General features: G+C 38.7%; 1 protein-coding gene across 1 annotated transcript; it reads left to right on the forward strand.

Annotated features, from left to right (window-relative positions):
• Positions 1-3,439: 3,439 nt before the first annotated feature.
• On the forward strand, positions 3,440-4,957 carry LOC142150378 (olfactory receptor 5AP2-like). The gene is made up of 2 exons (XM_075205574.1): positions 3,440-3,479; positions 4,020-4,957. Exons 1-2 carry the CDS (start codon positions 3,440-3,442, stop codon positions 4,955-4,957), a joined length of 978 nt encoding a protein of 325 aa, XP_075061675.1.
• The last annotated feature ends 15,410 nt before the right edge of the window (positions 4,958-20,367 follow it).

The raw sequence follows: 20,367 nt of genomic DNA on the forward strand, positions 1-20,367 counted from the left end.
TCTGTCATCACACCTCAAAAGCTCCCTTATCTGCTAAGTATGCTGATTACTTATGTATTGATCTTTCTTCTTGGAGAACATTGTTCTGGAGAAAAGCTGCAGGGATAACATTTTCTTTGTTTTGGGGGGATTAGCCGAAAATTGAGAAACACCCCCCCCACCACCAAAGTTCTATCTATGCTAATTGGTAAAACTCAGGACCATCTGAAGACACTTCAAATCTTTAGGTTGTGGCCACTTTAAAATGGCTTAGTCCAGAGATGTGACTTTCCTTAGCTGGGCACCAGATCAAAATTTGGGGGATCCTACAATCCTGAAAGCCCAAAAAGGACTTTAATGCACAACACAAGTCTAAAAGAAGGACCCATTCACAACCGGGTCTCATTGCTACCATCGACTGCAGTTGACCTGAACTAGATATTTTTTAACCTATAAATGGAACCTCAACAATCTCTTAAACACACTTTTCTAAATTATCATATAAAGAATTATCTATGAACATAGATGAAACTAAGCAATCATGCTTTCAATGGGTATCCAGAGATGAGGAAAATATTAATATATTGCCCAGATATACCAATATGAAAGTAGCTAGATGTTCCAGAAAAATGTCATTGACATAAACCTGGTAAATGGCCAAGACATTAAACATGACAACGGCTATACCTACATATTTATATTGGCCAACCTTGGTGTTAGAGGCTGTCTTCCATTTATACTCATGCCTGATATGAATTAGGTTTTATCTCTCTTAATTTCATGATCTGTAAAGAGTCTAACAATGGTTGACACTGATAAACTGGTTAAAGGTCAAATTGGAAATGAGTGGAATAAGGCATTTTTTTTTATTAATAATAATAAATTTACCCCCCTATGTTCCATACAGAGACAAAGACCACCATTCTTATTTATGGAAAAACAGTAAAAAATCCTCACCGGTCTGTGATTTGGAAGCCAAAATGAAACCTTGCTTGAGATTTGATTATCCAAAAATTTGTTATTGCACAACATTGTATTCTGGCTCATATAGTGCATAATCTCTTCCTCAAGAGGGCAGAGTTCCAGGTATTAAATTAATGGGGCAATTGTTCTACAAATGTTTTCAAAAAACATCAGCATCAGAATAACAGCATAATGGTGGCTGCATGAATAGTCTGAATTAAACCACTTTGTAAGCAAGACTGGCTCCAGTTGACAATATCTATATTCTATAAATAGATATGCCTTTGGCTCAGATATATAGATTGCTCGTCTAAAAAGAGTCTGACCAGGGAAGGGCATTACAATATTCTATGGACTGACTTGTGATGTCACAATTGTTATTGATTAGCAAAATTGTAGTGAAGCTTTATCTCCACTACTCTTCCACTTTATCTTTGCCATCCTGTGGGATATCACTGTGCAAGTTGGGCCTGATTCGGAGTTGGCCATAAATCCTTCTGTGTAAGTAAGTTGGGCTTTCCCACACTATGCAAAATATTATTAGAATTTCAGAGACAGTCATCATATCCCTCTAATCCTTGGTGGTCAAGAGATGGACTGTCCGTGTTAAAGGAGGTTCTGTGCCCTATTATTTCATCTTCGTAGATCAGCATGTATACTGTGTGTATGTGTGTGTGTGTATGTGTATGTGTGTGTGTGTATATGTGTGTGTGTGTGTGTGTGTATGTGTGTGTGTATATGTGTGTGTGTATATGTGTATGTGTGTGTGTGTATATGTGTCATACTTGCCAACTCTCCCTGAATGTCAGGGAGACTCCCTGAAATAGGGGTGATCTCCCTCACTCCCTGAAGAGTCTGGCATTCTCCCTGATGCAGAGCCAGTACAAGACATGGTTGGCTTCGCCATCTGTGGCATGATGACACAGTTCAGAAATTGGGTCCTATGTCCATGTATTGATGCCTATATAAGTGGCCATTTTCATGGAGACCAAGATTTAATCAAAGACTGACAGGTAAGACAATATGACTTCTGTAATGGAGACAGAAATGTAAAAGACAATTCAGTCTCTAGAGGTTCTTTAGCTGCTTTCATTAACGCATAGTTGCCTACTCTCCCGGAATGTCCGGGAGAATCCCGCATTTTTTGGAGACCTCCTGGACTCCCGGGAGAGCAGGGCAACCTCCTGGTTCTCACCCCCGCAATAGATAAGTGGTGGGGGTGGGGCTTATTGACGCAAATATTGCATCATCTTATCCCCGCCTCCTGCTGTAATTGGTTAAAATTGTGACAATTGTTTCGGGGCGGGACCAAAATAATGTGATTCCTGAAGCCCCGCCCCTGCATGCCCACCTCCCCACGTGATCTCCCTGAAGCCAATGAGGAAAAGTTGGCAAGTATGATATGTGTGTGTGTTTATGAGTGTGTGTGTGTTCCTTTGTGACTCTTGCCAGGAAAACAAAACATTTACTTATACTCAACACCACAGGTGCCTGGTTACTGTACTAGGGAGTCTTAAATTGGAGGTGTTAATTGTGACTGTTAATGGAAATTCAGGTTAAAACTTTTTTTTTCATTAAATATTAAACAGAGATGAGCCTGGTCCTGATATTTTAGATAAACAGAAACCCCATAATGCAATGCACCTATGTAAGGCGAATGCTTGTTTGAAACATTATTACATTGCATGTTTGGGAGAGATATTTGGTATGTGATCAGGCAAGTGAAGAGGGACAGGAGGTGCTCAGTAATGTCAGTGTAAGCTGGATGTAAGGCCAGAGCCTTGTATGATCTGTCAGTCATAGCAATAGGTCTTGTGCATCTGTGGCTTGTCCAGCTGGGGCACAGTGGCTAGTATTGCTGTTTATAACACTGTCAAACTTGGTTTTATTTAGAGTGATATCTGCATGGAGTTTGTATGCTCAACAAATGGGCTTCCTCTAATGAACAAGGTTAATTGGCTTTTGACTAAATGTGTCTAGTGTGCATGGTCGGTGTTTGGGAAAGGAAAAAACATATTTATTTACATAATATATATTTAAATTCAGTTATAACAGCAGCATTTCATAGCATAAGTTCCACTCTCCCCCTGTGTAGTTCATGTTGCCCAAAATGGAAGAATGACAGTTAATTATAGAACCTATAATACTATAATACTCCTTCATGTAGATTATTGCTTGCCAGAAAGCTAAACTTTGCACATGTTAATTGCTGCTTTGTGAGTCTTGTGCTGCTCTTCAGATTGAAGGAAGAAAAAATGAAATATTTTTTTCTTCCCATTTTCCAGCAATTCCGGAATTAGCCAGAACTTAGGGGATGATGGATATCACACTATAGGGCTGCTAGGACGTCCTTGACAAAAACTTCCTCATCAGTTACTTGTGTGTTCAGCCTGTACTGCTTAGTGGATGTATACATATTACTGCTCGCTTTGCATATCACATCTGAAGGGAACCCGCCTCTCTCTCCCCACAAGGTTGAAATAGGTCATCAAAGATAATGAGGAGGTTTATATGGCAGGTTGTAGCAGAGACTAAAGGTATCTCTCAAATCTTTTCAATTGTCATTATTATTTACAATTTATTTATTTTGTATGTAGTTATGATACAATTGGGTGAGATATTTACTGCAGTAGGTGATAGGTGGGGTGGTTATAAAATGGTACAGAGCAAATATAATCCAGCATAGAGAGCAGCTGATTAATAGTTTGTAGTTAACCTGGATGACTTTCTTCCACCCTCACACTGCAAGTGAGTGAGCACTCACACACCTTTCTGGTTTAGTCATTGGGTTTACACTGGACAATTTTGCTAGAGGAGTTTTCACTACCAGTAACCATGACACTGTGTATGCTAGCCAGTAAACTCCGCTTCTGAACACTTAATATAAATCTGACAACACTCTACAACCAGATCAGAGGGCTTTATATAAAAGGAAAATAATGCAGCCTTTTCATTTTCCTTCCCATAATTTCTAGTTGCAGGTTGTCTTGCGTATTTTATAGCGTTATTTACATTATATGCTTTGTGGTTTGCATTAGACTTGTGAACTAATGAGTTGTTTTTTTTTATCACTACAGAGGAAACAGTGGACATGATAAATGTGACACAAGTGAGAGTCTTTGCGTTTTCCGGACTAACAGACAATGAAAACCTGGTCCCATTCCTCTTTGTATTCTTCTTGCTTGTTTATATGGTGACCATAGTTGGCAATGTCGGCATGATAACTGTTGTCCATAAGACCTCAAAACTGCACACTCCAATGTACTATTTCCTCAGTTTCCTCTCCATGGTGGACCTCTGTTACTCCTCAGTGATAACACCTAAAATGTTTTTTGACCTTTTGTCCAAGAAAAAGTCCATCTCCATCAATGGATGTGCTCTTCAGTTCTTCTCCTTTGCTTCCCTAGCAGTCACTGAGGCTCTCCTACTCTCAAACATGTCATATGATCGATATATTGCTATCTGCCATCCTCTCCATTATGTTTTAGTAATGACCAAGAAAAAATGTCTGTGTCTGGTTCTCCTTGCCTCATGTATTGGCTTCTTGCAGTCATCAGTGCAGACCAGCTGTGTTTTTAATCTACAATTTTGTGGTTCAAACCTTATTGAGCACTTCTATTGTGACCTCCTTCCGTTGCTCAGATTGTCCTGCTCTAGGACTCTCCCATGTGACATGATAGCTGTATTCTTCACTTGTTCATGTGGTATTGGTTCTATGTTGACAATCCTGATCTCATACTCTCTAATTGTTTCTTCCATTTTATGTATGAAATCTGCTGAGGGCAGGCAGAAAGCCTTCAGTACGTGTTCTTCACATCTCATGTGTGTGTTCATCTTCTATGGGACCATTTTCTTCATTTACTTACGCTCCCCTGACAGTGTCTTTAAGAAACAAGATAAGGTAGTCTCTGTCTTCTACACAGTAGTGATACCTATGTTAAATCCACTCATATACAGTCTGAGGAACCAAGAGGTGAAAATGGTCATTATGGATGCAGTCCGAAAATATAAATGACAAAAGATTCTGTTAATGGGCGTATCGTCGCTAACCAATAACAATTGTCGAACCTCGATTTGTGTTTCCAAAGCACAAAGATTTATTCGCAATAAGTGGAAAAATATGCTCAAGCAAAGTAATAGTAAATACAGCCGTTACTTATCGCAGGCGCTCTGGATCCAGTAATACAATGAAGATGGTATGGCTTGCATCTATTGGTCCGGGTCTCAGGAATGTCCAAGGGGTCGTCAATCATTGGCTGGTTCATCCTAAGGAATCCAAAGGAGGGGGTCATCTCTGCAGGGGGTATGCTCTGCTCTTCCCGCCAGGATTCCTTAGTCTTAAGTAGTTCATAATTCCCTATCATTCATAACTTGCGTATGCACTCTGCGATTCCCTCGCAGAGCGCACCAAACAGTAGGATATGTAACAAGGTTCATTATGATACCACTCATGATGTTATTCCTTTAACCCGTTCCGTGTATTTCACTAATATGCATGTAACTCTGATATAACATATAAATACTACTATATTTCGACATAACTGACTATGTGTTGCAACTACCAATAATGTGTACTATTTTATTAGTATGCGTGTTTGTGCGAATGTATGGTAAAAGACCAATTACTGTTGCTGCCACGTGTAGTGGATGCGTACGCCCTTTCACGCCGTCGCGTGCCCTTGTACGTCAAAGCGTACCGTACGCATCTTTTCAAACAAAGACAACCAAGTTTGCTCGACTTTAATTGAAATGACTTTATCCAATTTGCTGACTTCGACAATTCAGGTTGTCCACGTACATCTTTTTTACAGTGTGTTCCAAACAGACGACGACAAAAGTAAAATATTGTAACAACCATTGATTGGCTTGGAATAAACATCATTTTCTTGCTTTAATGTCTTAGCCACGTGTTACATTGGTGTCATTGTGGTCAGCAAGGGTAGCATAGCATTGAGATCAATGGATCGATTTCCTCATGGTTTTATCAAGTTGTGTTCCTTTTGATTTTTGATTTTAGAAAATTCTTGTGTAGAGAAGCCCTTTGTCAACCAAAACTGAGAAGATAAGAGGTGTGGTTGGCTGATTGTCGCACACAATGGCAGAATGCTTTTATTGATTTTTCACTTCAATTGATAGATCCTGATGAGATGTTGATCAGAACGGCCTTTGTTGTTTTTCACACACAGTATTTTGAGCCTGGTTTGGCCCAACACAGTCAAACGATCTTTCCAAAGGAAAAACTTACTTTCACTAATGTTGATAATATGTATTTTATGTAAAGCTGGAGAGATGAGCCATGCATGGAAGACTTTAATCTGGCCTTCACTGCTGGCAGTGCTGAGAGATCCATGTAAAATAAATATAATAGTAACTAATATGCTGTTGGTGATACAATGATGAGGAAAGAAGGAAAATTACACCCAATACACTACAAGAATTTTGCATATCCCAGTGCTTGTAAACTTCCCATGACAGACCTGATGATCTACAAAGAGAAATTGTTGTTGTGTCTATCTCCTCACATGTCCTTGTTATTGGATATGGGGGTAAAAAACAAATGATCCTTTAAAAGACATTTTCATAAACATAGAAACACATTTAAATTTGTTACGTTAACACACAGGTGGGGCCGATACTTGTCCTGGTGCAGTCAGAGGTACACTGCTATTCAGATCTAAGGTTTGCACCTGGACCAGAGCTGGTGTAACTGATGGGTGATAATGATGACCAAACACCAGGGCCACCTTAACTACTTTATGGGCCCCCGGGCAATGCAGTGAACTGGGCCCCTAAAAAAAATAAATATATATATATATATATATATATATATATATATATATATATATATATATATATAAATAGTGTGTGTGTGGGTGTAAAAAAAATACATATGTATTTTAAAAAAAAACGTGATTATATATATAATCACTTTTTTTTTTACATATATATATATATATATATATATATATATATATATATCTATATCTATATATATATATAGGGTCCCCCTTAACTTACCTTAAGTCCAATCCTCTTCTTTTTTCCACGCCGCTGAGTCTCTTCTGCCCTCTTCCGTGCTGTGGTTGCAGTGAATGCTGGGTGTGACATCACGCCCAGCAATCACTGCGAGCACAGCACGGAAGAGGGGACCAGGGAGGGAGCCGGGTCACAGCTGATGTGACCGCAAGGTAAGTATTTTAAAAAAAAATATTTATTTTTTTTGAGGATTCGGACGGGCCCCCCTTGCCTGCAGGGCCCCCGGGCACCTGCCCATTGTGCCCAATGGAAGAGACGGCCCTGCCAAACATGGCTTTGATGCTCACAATCTACTGGGATGATCAACATTTCACCTGCACACCTGACACATCTCATCTCATAAAACAACACTATATAAGATCTTGGCAGGGCCAACGCCATTGTGACATTTTTGTTTCCCAAAAGCCCCAACAAACTTCTAACTGTGCCCCGAATAGAGGTAGGTGAAAGTGTGCGTCTCAGTAACAACAGAAGAAAGTTATTTTATCTAAAAAGCGTTGCATATGTTAGCATGTGCGGATGTTTGAAATGATCTTTCTGACCCTTTTCGAAGCATTTGCAGAAATTTGCCTTGCAAGACATTTTTATATATATTTTATATCAATTTTTATATTCATACCTACAGTATTTTTTTTCTAAGTAGACATTTTTTTCAATTTAACATTAAGCGCTTTATTATATTGAATTGTTTTTACATTTTTAGTACAGGATCTTAAAATAATTATATTAACATGGAAGATGCTGTGGTAGCTGTACAATAGAAGTGGTCTATACGGTTTGATCCACAGAATCGGAGACTGAATTCACAGCTGGTCTACACTGATGGCAACAAGAGGCCAATAGCTGAAGCAAGGAGCCTGATACAAATATTTTTCTCGGACATTATTGATATATATATCTGCTTGAGAGTAGGAGACCCTCATTGAATGCTAAAGTAAATTGAGCTGAAGAGCACAACCATTGATTGAGATAGTCTCTATCTTGAACTAAACGTCATAAAGCTTTTTAGGTGTCATTGAGGAGTAGCGGAGATAAACCATGGAGAGGTTGCCCAAGAAGTAGTACATTGGAATGTGGAGGTTGGAGGTCCTATGGACAACAGTCATCGTGCCAAGGTTGCCAACTATGCTTACCATGTAAACAAGCAAGAAAAATATAAAGAGGAATGGGGAAAAGTTTTAATTGTCTGTTAGTTTGGAAAACAAGACACTAACTTGTGTCTTCTTGATGACGTTCACTGATTTCTTCCTCTGCCATGGTTAAAAAATACAGAATAACTTTAATTTACAGCAAACCACAAATGTGCAATACAATATATAAAGTCAGGAAATACACAAAACAACCTGCATCTAGGATTTGTAGGATGCAAAATAAAAGTGACCTCACTATTTGTCCTTTAAATGCTGTGGTGTGGAGGGTTGTCCACCATGCTTATCTCAACCTTTTATGAACAAAACAGAATTCTTCTTATTTCTCTAAGTGTCAACTTCAATTTCCATTTACAGCAGCTCTCAACATCACCCCTTTAAATCAGTACTCCAAGATTCCAGAAATCTGTGACAGGATGGACCGCCTATGCCACTCTGTCTGTTCCTGCTGGAAACCGTCTGGGCTTACTTTGCCACCGTTCCCTTATGTTATCCCAAATGCGCCCTCTTGCCGCAGTAGGAGGGGCTTATAATACTGCCACCACTGAACTCCTTTATGGCGCTCAGAACCACGTTCCTTCTGGGTGACTGTCACTGCAAGTGTACTCCTGTACTTGGGACCTCTTACTCCGGATCCTGGTTGCTGTGGATGGATCCTCCCTGGCCTATCACACTGACCAGAGCTGCTGGTAGTAGGCAGAGCGGTGGTACTGGAAAAGCATGAGTCCAAACCTCAGAATCAGCCGGAGAACGGATTAGATTTTAGGGTCTAATCGACAGGTCACAGGATTACAGTGATATTGAAGACGTTGTCAAGCAGGTCTTTGAAGCAAGATGTTTATTTGCTCTCACTGATTAGAGGTATCAGTGGTCAGGTCAGATGGAACATCAAGGGGCAATACGGTGGCTAAGAGATTAGCACCTCTGCCTTACAGCACTGGGGTCATGAGTTCAATTCCCAAACATGGCCTTATCTGTGTGGAGTTTGTATGTTCTCCCCTTGTTTGCATGGGTTTCCTCTGGGTGCTCCGGTTTCCCCCCACACTCCAAAAACATACTGGTAGGTTAATTGGCTGCTATTAAATTTCCCTTTGTCTCTCTCGGTCTGTGTATGTGTATGTTAGGGAATTTAGACTGTAAGCTCCAATGGGGCAGTGACTGATGTGAATAAGTTCTCTGTACAGCACTGCAGAAGCAGTGGCGCTATATAAATAAATGGTGATGATGATGATGATGAAAATATAAAGAGGAATGGGGAAAAGTTTTAATTTTCTGTTAGTCTGGAAAGCAAGATGCTAACTTGTGTCTTCTTGATGCCGTCCACTGATTTCTTTCTCTGTCATGGTTAAAAAATACAGAATAATTTTAATTTACAAGTTTAAAGCAAACCACAAAGGTTCAATACAATATTTTAAGTTAGGAAATACACAAAACAATCTGCATCTAGGATTTGTAGGATGCAAAGTAAAAGTGACCTCACTATTTGTCCTTTGAATGATGTGGTGTGGAGTGTTGTCCACCCTCAATGAGCTTCTATATCAATATTTGTTTATCTTAATGCCAGGACCTTGCTTATCTCAACCTTTTATGAACAATACAGAAATCTTCATATTTCTCTAAGTGTCGACTTCAATTTCCATTTACAGCAGCACTCAACATCAGCCCTTTAAATCAGTACTCCAAGATCACTTACTAGGTCTCTGTCTTGCTGAATTGATTGCAATTAATTTATGTTAAAGAAAAAGGTTCTTGAAAGATTTCCTGATGCACCCAAACACAGGCACACAGAAACTGTCACGAGTCAAAGAATTTATGAAATTAAAATAGACAGTTAGACTTATCTTCTGAGCAGGAATCCACTCTACTGCAGGACTCGCAGACATATGAATTTTAGTTTCTCAACATAGGGTGGACGCACCAGAGAATGTAAGAACGCTTAATGTTCTATACTTTTTAATTTACCTCTTGTATTGATAAAACAAATTCCTGGTTTAAGAGTCTCTTCGGAGAAGCTGGAGCGAACATAGGGACGAAGGACATATTCTGTTTCATAGTCCTGTTTTGCGAGTGCTAGGCACAGCGTTTGTTTTAATAGTGCATATTACGTTTCTATACTGCCACAGATTTATGCATAAAGATATAATAGAAATTCTGTTTTGTTTGTATATAGTAAAGTAATTTGTTAAACGTATTTAAAAATACATGATTGCCAACAATAGGAAATTTTACTAGCAAAGTGTGTTTATGAATGTGCACGTATGTGTAGCGAAGAGATTACACTGTATAGTCACGCAACACGGATGGTTAATGACACTGCCTCATGTTTCGCATATGTATTGGCATGATATGCAGGCGGTTAATAGTACTCTCCGGCCTAGCGTATGATTGGTACACAACGCGGATGATTAATGGTATCATCCAGCTAAGCAATTAAAACCTTTTGGAACATGGTAAACTGTATTGTAATATATTATACTATAATCTAATTGTGTTAAATATATACAGAGTTTACCCCGTAAAGAAAAATATTTTCTAAACGGGAAGGGATACCTTGCAGGAACAAGTTTTTAAGCGGGAAGGTTAGATTCCTCGTGGGAGGTTGGATACCTCACATAGATAGAAAAATATTTTCTAAGCAGAAAGGAATACCTCAAAGGAAAATAAAATTCCAGTCAGGAAGTGGTTCCTCATTGGGAGAAAACGTTCCCAGTGTGAAGAGTGAGGAAATGTCGCTTTAGTAACGTTAACGACTCCGCAGATGCGCAAATCATGTGAGACCTGTATTGGTTAATAATTTGGTCTTTTTTAACCTACCCAAGTGTCATAAGACCATAAGTATATGGTAGGACCGTAAGGATCTATAATATACATTATGAGTATAGACTTAGAGCAAGTGTGTATTGTGAGAATTGGAAAAAGAAAAAAGTAATAACTGCTGAATGTGTGAAAAATTCTACTAATGTTAGTAGTTTTGAACCTGATATATTGAATACAGTTAAAGATAAGATTTGAATGCTAAGTTCAAGAAAATTAAGGATTAAACATATCACGTGTTTAAATTTGTGGCAGTGCGAAGCTCAGGTTTGGTAGGCAAGAAATTAGCACAGGAGAATAAAGACAATTGTTTAAAATCTGAACAAGCAACAGCAACACCCCCACCTTATGTGGATAATAGCCAAAGTGCAGCCAGGGAAAATAGTGAGCCTTTTAAATGTATTAATTTTAGAGGAGGGATGGAAATACATTGTTATAATTCCAGCAATTGTTTATATATTTTCAAAGATCAGCGAGGGGGAAAAATTGTCCCACTCACATTTATTACTGTAGGCATCAAATAAACCCCCTCACACAGTAGTAAAAGAGAGATTTCCATTGGGTAGTGACAATGGTTCTAGCTAATTGACCCTGAGTGCACTGATACTATAGAATTAAACCCAATAAGAACAATGTAACGGGGGATAGAGAAAAGTGACAAATAATTGAAAAAAGACTAGAGAAAGATTAACATCGATATATAACATAAGCTGCCATGTAATGGGTACATAAGTCAGCAGGCTAATGCCTGAAATCTGGGCTGCACTTGTGATCTGATCCAGATTCTTAAATAGACTAGTGATAAGAACTAAAAATAAATGAAAACAAAATGTGTTTTATATCTGGTACTAATTAAACTTCTTTTTCTCAGACACGGGGATGGCCAGATATGTATTACATTCTGCTTTAAATTTGTTTTTATCTAGGAGAACAGTTCAAACTCTGGTGGTACAGGAGAAGTGCACAATTATCCCTTGAATGTACCGGCAGAAGTTAATTTTGGACCATTCAACAGTTTATACACCACATGCAGTATCTGTCCTTCTAAACTCTGCCCAAATTAGGCATGTCTGCTCAGCAAGATTTGCGAAATGTGCTTTGAAATTCACAAAGTGTGGAAGGAGAGGCGACTCTAGCTGAAGGTGAAATTTAGCAGGTATAGAGATATGCATAATTGTATAGAATACTTGAATCAGACTCTTACCACAAGACCTGACATACGTGACCCCCTTTAGAAAATGTAAAAATGTTATGTTTTATATGGATGGGATTTGTCATAGACAGATGGACATGTACTGGTTTTACTGTTATAGATGACGAAAGTGCCATAAAAGCTGAACCCCTTGGCCCACCTCACTCAGCCCAAGTAGCTGAACTCATGAGATTGAGAAAGGCATGTGAGTTGGCAGAGGGTAAATCAGTTAATATATACACTGACTGTAGGATAGTGTTTGACTATATGTTTTTAGGATAGTGTGTGACTTTGGGGCTCTATGGCATCTTAGGGGCTTTATGACAGTAGCAGGACACCAGTAGTGCACTGACATCACATAAACGGACTTCTGATAGTGATACAACTACCCAAGGAAGTAGCCAGTAAGTAGTAGAGAAGATAAATGGTACTATCAGGAATGAATTGAGTTGAGTGATAGCTGAAACTAGATTGGAGGGGCTGGAAGCTTTGCCACTAATCATTCACAGCAACAGAACCACTCCTAGACCACCTCTTAACCTGTCACCATTTGAGATACATTTTTTGGCAGACAACCTCACTTGATGGTAAATCCCCAAGATGATTAAAAATATAACAAGAAAATGACTGTTCAATTTATTTTAAAGAGGAGCAAACAGTTGAGACAGTAACAAAGGGATTTCAGAATACTGTTTCCTGATAGGCCAGACAATAACGGTCGTCACGTTGAATCTGGGAATATGTTGTGAACTGCAATTTCCTACACTCCAGTTGTTTAACAGACAGGTGGGAATTCCTGTACCAAGTATTGATGACTGGCACGGCATCTCTGAAAGTAGCAGAAAGAGACACTTGGATCCATTCCACCCACTGCAGAAAAGTCTACAATCTGGAGAAGGTTCAAGACAAGGCCGAGGCAGATGCTACAACCCCGTCACTCATGAATCTGTTCCGTAATACTAAAAACAACGACTACTCTCCCATCCTGGAGATACAGTCTTTCTATTTTATCTTTTTACCAGTATTTTTCTTATCGTTATTTTTTCTACTGCAATCTATTTTTGCTGCAGTGATCAGGAGATGAAGATTGGTTCGGGTAGTGATGGTGAAAGAGAATATGTTAGCACAATCAGTTCAACCTAAAACATTATTCAGTTCAGGAGTAAAGAAAAAGTCTGCTAGCCTTGGAGCTCGAAGACAGTGTGAGGGGCTTTTGTGTGAAGAATAGTGTGTCTGTACGTACTGTGACCCCATAATTGAAGAGAAGTTCATCCAGCGATGTCAGTCTAATAATAATTTGAACCTGGGCAGACATCCATTAGATGATTATCATTCATTGGTTGTTAAGGTCTTAAACCACACTGAATGATGGGTATGTTCTCCCATGACTCAGGGATAAAATAATGTAGGCCTAGTACCTTATTCACTAAACATCCCTGAGTTACTCGAATTACGGGGGCAGAAGTCAATAGAAGGGAGATATTATATTATCCCCTATTTTGAAACTTCACCAATACTCAGTAGACAGATCTCTGCAGTGTCGAAGTGCTTCACATACAAAATCAATTTGAATATTGGGAAGCTGAACAGAATGATCAGACAATAGCCCGCCCCACAAGTATTGATGAAAGACCCACCAATATTATTAAAATACCGTTAACCAGAGAGGCTGAAGGACATCATAAATGAGGTTCTCTTAATAGACATAAGAGAATGTTAGTTGGGAAGGTTCCAGTAGGTTACTGTTTAAATATTATACAATCTGAGATTTGCCAGATGGAAATGCTAGGCATGGGGTACTTTGCGACAATATTATGTATTGATATAACAGATTATATTGTGCCTTATATGGTTAACGTCAAGCAAATGGTTAACTTCAAGCTCCAAAGGTATATGTTTTTCAAGGAGGAGAAGTTCCTGGAATAATGACTGTTTCCCATTATATAATTAGTGACATTCACAGACCAATGTCACCTCCATACTTACACACACAGTATGAACACAGAGACAAAAGAAATATTATTCCATGGGAACCTTTAGCTACAAATTTAATTACAGAGTGCAAAAGATCCCAGATCATGGTTGCATTGGACCCTACTAAGACTACTCAGGGAACCCTAAATTATAAATATATACAAGCCCTGGCTAAACAAATTGATAGTATAACCGAGTTGTACGATGACACATACAGGTATAACTGGTGGGCCAAGATAATGGGCACAAGAATTGGTAACGGGTATATGCAAGCTTGTTATCCTTATAGTTGGTGTCTTTATGGTAATTGGCTTATGTATCAGAAGTATTCCTGCTATGTTGAAGTGTGGTACACGATCAGCTGAGGTGACCCCAGAAAAGTGACAATGTGATGCTATTAAGAGGGACAAACATCACAGAAAATGAAGTGCATTATTAGGATCATACAATAGAATCTGGAAAGGTGAGAGTGTTATGTAGGTTATCAAAGGGTGGAACTGTTAAAGATAAATAATTGGACGAAGGTAGTAAATGATTAATCTCTGTACACTACAGTCAGTTGCGATGAGAATTGCATGCAACATAACTTTTATTATAAAATATAAGTTTGTTCAATGTGTCTTCTATTTTTTAATATAAAATATATTGTGGTTAAAAGACTAATTAATGTTTCCATTATTTGAACTACAGCAAGTTTGGTATCATTCTGTTCGCAATTTCATGGGAATGTTTCTGGTGCTAATACTGAATCTTTCACACCTTGCGAACGCTAGTTATAAATAATATCACTTTTTCATACACTAAATGTTCAGAACACAGGAATCATAAAAAGTGGTTTAGACAGGTCTAGAGGTGGGAATCTAGATAAGTACACACAATGGAAAGTTGACCCCCACCTCAAGAAATGCATGGCCACAGAATATGGTGAAATTCCAAACAGTTTCGAGTCACCCAGTGTCTACAGCTAAACAATGACCAGAGGAATCTACCAATGCCACGTCGAGTACCTGAGAGTGCAAGACCCTTCAACCAATGAATGAAGACCTTACAACTGTAACTGTATATCTCTGTGATGTCATTACTGTTACTGTACAGTTTAGAAATTGTTGAGCTCTGGCATTGGACCCCAGAGAGCATTCTGATAGAAACTTGTGTTATTGCTATCAGGTGCATGCTTATGCATGCCAAGCTTTGTTTTAATATACTGCGTGAATAAAACCTATGTGTTTAGGACCCACAGCGATCGAATTGGACACTCTTTATTTTAAACGATAGCTACGTACGTAACAAATCGCAAACCAATAAATAATTATCATTATTACTATTGGTCTTCTAATATTTCACCTTATAATCTAAGCAGTGTACTTCTGAAAGATCTATTCTTTATGATATATGTCTAGGTCTAGTGTTCTGAGGTCCCCCTTTATATTAGGGAAATTAGGTCGGCCCATATCCTTGCTTTACAGATCCAAGTCATGTCTCACATATGTACAAGACACTTCAATCAGAATCATTGCCCAAGAAAAGGACAGTCATCAGGCCAACATCTCATTAGTTCCTGCTACCAGACCAAAGCAAAGGTAGAATTTGCCTGATATATTTCCCAGAGATCAAAATACTTTAGGAGACAGTTATAAATTGTACTTCAAGCTAAGACCACAGTCATCAGGCACAGAGGAACAGTGCACAGGAATTGTAAATTCTCTTTTACAGGAAGACCCATAAGTGGGCCTATTTTATGATGACCCAGATTGGTCCAACACTTCTGAAATGAGTCTCTCATCAGGGCTGTAAGACCACGGAGGGACATTATTAAAAATACAGCCATTATTCTACAGATTCTGAACAAAATGATGAAGTTCAGAACCAGTTGTTTAGGCCATTAGGTGCTACCTTCTACATTATTGTCACACATCAAAATCTGGCTGTTACTTTTCGAACGCACTGTCCAGCGCACTCCTCCCTGTGCTCCAGGTGCAGAGTTCTGTGTCACAATCCTTCTCTGTACAACAGGAGGTGCAAGGCCCTTTAAGAGCTTTGAACCTGTGGTCATGTGTGCTGACCTGAGACCCACCCTACTTATCAGCTCAGCTATTTAAACCTGCTCAGTGCACAGGGCAGTGCCAGAGTATTAGGCTCCAACCCTTTACTCCAGTGATCCTGTACATCTTGTGGCTGATTTCAGTGAATTCTGACCTAGACTGTTCCTGAATTCTCTTCTGCCTGTTGTTTGGTACTGTTCATGCTTCTGATTGTTGCTGATCCAGCTTGTTCTTCCATTTTCTGATATGGCACTCAGCAGTCTGTTTGTGTCCTGTATACGTTAACCAGACTCTTTTGCTGTTGATACCAGATCGCCACACCTTTAGGCAGTGCAGAGAATCAACTGTATCCAGTAGAATTGTGACATATATCCAGTTCTGGACACCTTGGAAATGCTACACAGCTGGATATTAAAGTGAATCAGAGATAAGGGAAAGAAGTTTGCAATGAGGAAAGTTAACTCTAACAATGTAAAACATTAATAGGAAACCAGTTCAAGTGGCTGAAGCCTCAAGCTCAGAGGATCCTATTCATATTAGTTCTTCCAGGATATCCCTGAAGAAATGGTTAATCCCAGGAGTTTCGGGTGTGTCATTTCTTTCTTGACAGTTGGAAGTTTGCTAGGTCTGCTGTGATTCCACAAACATAAACCAAACTGGAGATGATGTAGACTGCAGCCATTTTACTATCAAAATTGTATAGTTCAGCTTTATCCTGACACCATGGAATCCATATGATTGTCCCACTAATTTAGTTCACATTCTAAATACTGATCTTTTACCATTTTAAGATTTAAATTTACAACTGATTTCAATCTTCGTATTTGACAACTGGTGCATTTTTTTGTATTTGTAAGACTTTAATCAAAGGGAATAGAAGGTTGACAACACAGTGCTCTGGATCTTTGATCTCAAGTAAGGCAAATACTGTTCTTCTTACAATGAGTCCATCCTAAAGAAACAACAAAGACAGAGATTCCCGCCAATCCCCAGTCATATATGTAATGAGGAGCATGGGTTTGCCACTGTGGTCGCTGGACAAATGAAGAGGTTTAGTCAGTAACTAGAATCTGTCCACAAATATTAACATAATAAAAGATGGAGGTATCAGAACAAGCACTAAATATAATGTTATAATATAATATACTATGCATGTATTTATAATTATGTGTATTTATAAAATTATATTTTTAGAATTCTTAAAGAAAATACCAATATTGCTAATATACAAATTATATATATAGACTTATATACACATATATATTGTGGCAATAGGGGCACTTTGCCACATACTAATTGAGGAAAGTATGGTAGTTTCCCTGGGAATCTGCAGGTTGAGGATGCAGACAGGGCTATCTTTGTAAACCATCACACACACACAGTACAGGAATATATGTGTAGCACCTGGGCCTAATCAAGTAAGGAATCAGCTAGAGCAATGCTTTTACAGGAAGCTTAAATAGCTAGGGGTGGAAGACTGGTTCCAACAAGTGTCCAGTGTCCAGCTAGGGATTTAACTGTAATAGCCAGTGTTAGGGCTATGGGACTTTGTAAATATTTTGAATATGTCTGGTGTAATTGCTGAAACACTCCAGAGGCTGTATTATCCATCCTGACAGGAAAATAAACAGCATAGTGGTTCAGCAAAACCTATGTGAGGAGCAATGTATTTGGCAAGCTTTTTTCTCTGTATGTATGTATGTATGTATATATATATATATATATATATATATATATATATATATATATATATGTATATACGACAGGTCTGTTCACCTTAGACTTCATTGCTGGACACTTTGTGCTAGATTTACTAGGCTGCTGGTTTGAAAAAGTAGGGATGTTGCCTATAGCAACCAATCAGATTCTAGCTGTCATTTTGTAGAAAGTACTAAATAAATGAAAGCTAGAATCTGATTGGTTGCTATAGGCAACATCTCCACTTTTTCAAACACGCAGTTTAGTAAATCTAGCTCTTTGACTATAGAAAAGGGCAATCATCATCATCATCTTCATTTATTTATATAGCGCCAACATATTCCGTAGCGCTTTACAATTGGGGACAAACATAATAAACTAATAAATAAACTGGGTAAAACAGACAAAGAGGTGAGAAGGCCCTGCTCGCAAGCTTACAATCTATGGGACAATGGGAGATTGACACATGAGGTTAAGTATACATTTTGCATCTTGGCCCAGCCAGACTGCAAAGGTAAAAGTGACTCATAAGCTAAATGATCCTGTCACACAACAATGTTGGTCAGGGGGTAGTTGTCTTGTGTGAAATTGTGTAACAGGCATTAACAGCCTAAAGGTAGTGAGGTTAAGAGGGTGGTTGAGGAAAATTATAAGCTTGTCTGAATAGGTAGGTTTTCAGAGAACGCTTGAAGGTTTGTAGACCAGAGGAGAGTCTTATTGTGCGAGGGAGAGAGTTCCATAGAGTGGGTGCAGCCCGAAAAAAGTCCTGTAACCGGGAATGGGAGGATGTAATGAGGGTGGATGAGAGACGCAGATCTTGTGCAGAACGCAGTTGCCGAGTTGGGAGATATTTTGAGACAAGAGAGGAGATGTATGTTGGTGCAGCTTTGTTGATGGCCTTGTAGGTTAGTAAAAGTATTTTATATTGATTCAGTAGAAGACAGGCAGCCAGTGTAGAGACATACAGAGTGATTCAACAGAGGAATAGCGATTTGCAAGGAAAATCAGTCTTGCCGCAGCGTGCAAAATAGATTGTAGGGGCAATGAGAAGATAGTAGAGCAGTCTATGTGTCCAGTGTAATGTATATCACACTCTGAGATATATCAGACATCTTTCCTGTCCAATCGCTGCTGGGACACTGCGCTGGTTGTATTTTCACCTCGTATAACTAACTAGTATAAATTAGAATACAACCAGCACATCGTTTCTGCATTTACTACAAGTGATAAACCAGCTCTCGGAGTACAGAGAATACTGACCTTGTCTAGTGTGACACCAGTATCCAACCACTGAGAGACCAATGAAGACCACTCCTGTAATACTGAGACGGATAGACCATGGGATAGACCAAAGGTGATGATCATGTCCCTGTTGTAGAGCTAAGAAGGAGACAGAGAGAAATAAGTTGTAGAAGTTTTGCTTGTAAACAATTGCAACCAGCAAAACAAGCTGACAATAGACATACAGGTGCATCTCTAATATAATGACAGGAGCAGGTTTTGCTATGTGTAAGATTTACATATATATAATATAGTGACTGAAGCAGGTTGTGCTATGTGTAGTGTTTACATATATGTAACCCGGAGGAAGCACTTTGACTGCGCGTGCAAAGCCAGGCACTGGAGAACTACAACTCCCAGGATGCTTTGATGGAGAAGAGAAGGAAGGAGGTGGCATTAGCAAGGACAATTATTGATTATGCAAAGCTCAGTTGTTGTCAGCTAACAGTTGATGTGATGGGAAGGGAAGATGAGCAGTTTCAGTGAGGACAGAGAAGCTTTGTATTGTGTATAAGGATAAGTATAGATGTCAACAGAGTATACTAAATACACTGACAGAAGTAAAGATAGGACAGTGATAAAACCTTCACCATGTATACATAGGTTTACTATTAGCAGAGAGGAGGACTATTCATAGTTAAAGAGTGTATGATGCAGTGTAATTAATAACTTATGAGCATGTTATAATAATCGCTTAAAACTTAGTTTGTAAAGCATTTATTAGTTGCTAGCAATGTATATAGTTTCATACTTCCTTGTGAGTTACGTATGTGTTCTACAGAGGAATATGTAGTGTGATGGAGTAGATACAATAAGCTATTTTGTACAATTCATTTATGGTGGAACAAACCTGGGTAGACATCTACAACTTTATAACTTGTTCTATAACACTTAGTGAGTGATATCTAATAGTTTACATTAAGCCCTTAATGTAATAAGGGGGCAACGGCATTCAGAGAAAAGTGATTGGGTATTATTTCAGCTGACAAAAATAATAATTTAATGTTATTAAGTATCTTTGAAGTACCTCTTGATATCACCAGAACATTTGGAGAAATTAGTACCCTATTTCATAAATATCATGCCAAAGGGTTGCATATTACACTATTATATTGTTTGAGTGTTCTTTGGGTGGGAACCAAGTCTTGTATAGGGCAGTGATACTCCTGAATCGACCCCCAGTATTCAAATTCCAGAAACACAGCCCAGAGAAGGAATTCAGCTTCATGTGGAGGCACTA

The sequence above is a fragment of the Mixophyes fleayi genome, chromosome 4, assembly GCF_038048845.1.
Source record: "Mixophyes fleayi isolate aMixFle1 chromosome 4, aMixFle1.hap1, whole genome shotgun sequence".
NCBI lineage: Eukaryota > Metazoa > Chordata > Amphibia > Anura > Limnodynastidae > Mixophyes > Mixophyes fleayi.

Coding starts and splice junctions, on each gene's coding strand:
- LOC142150378 (XM_075205574.1), top strand. CDS start 3,440: ATGAGGAGGTTTATATGGCAGGTTGTAGCAGAGACTAAAG. Junction 3,480..4,019: donor GGTTGTAGCAGAGACTAAAG/GTATCTCTCAAA, acceptor TTATCACTACAG/AGGAAACAGTGGACATGATA.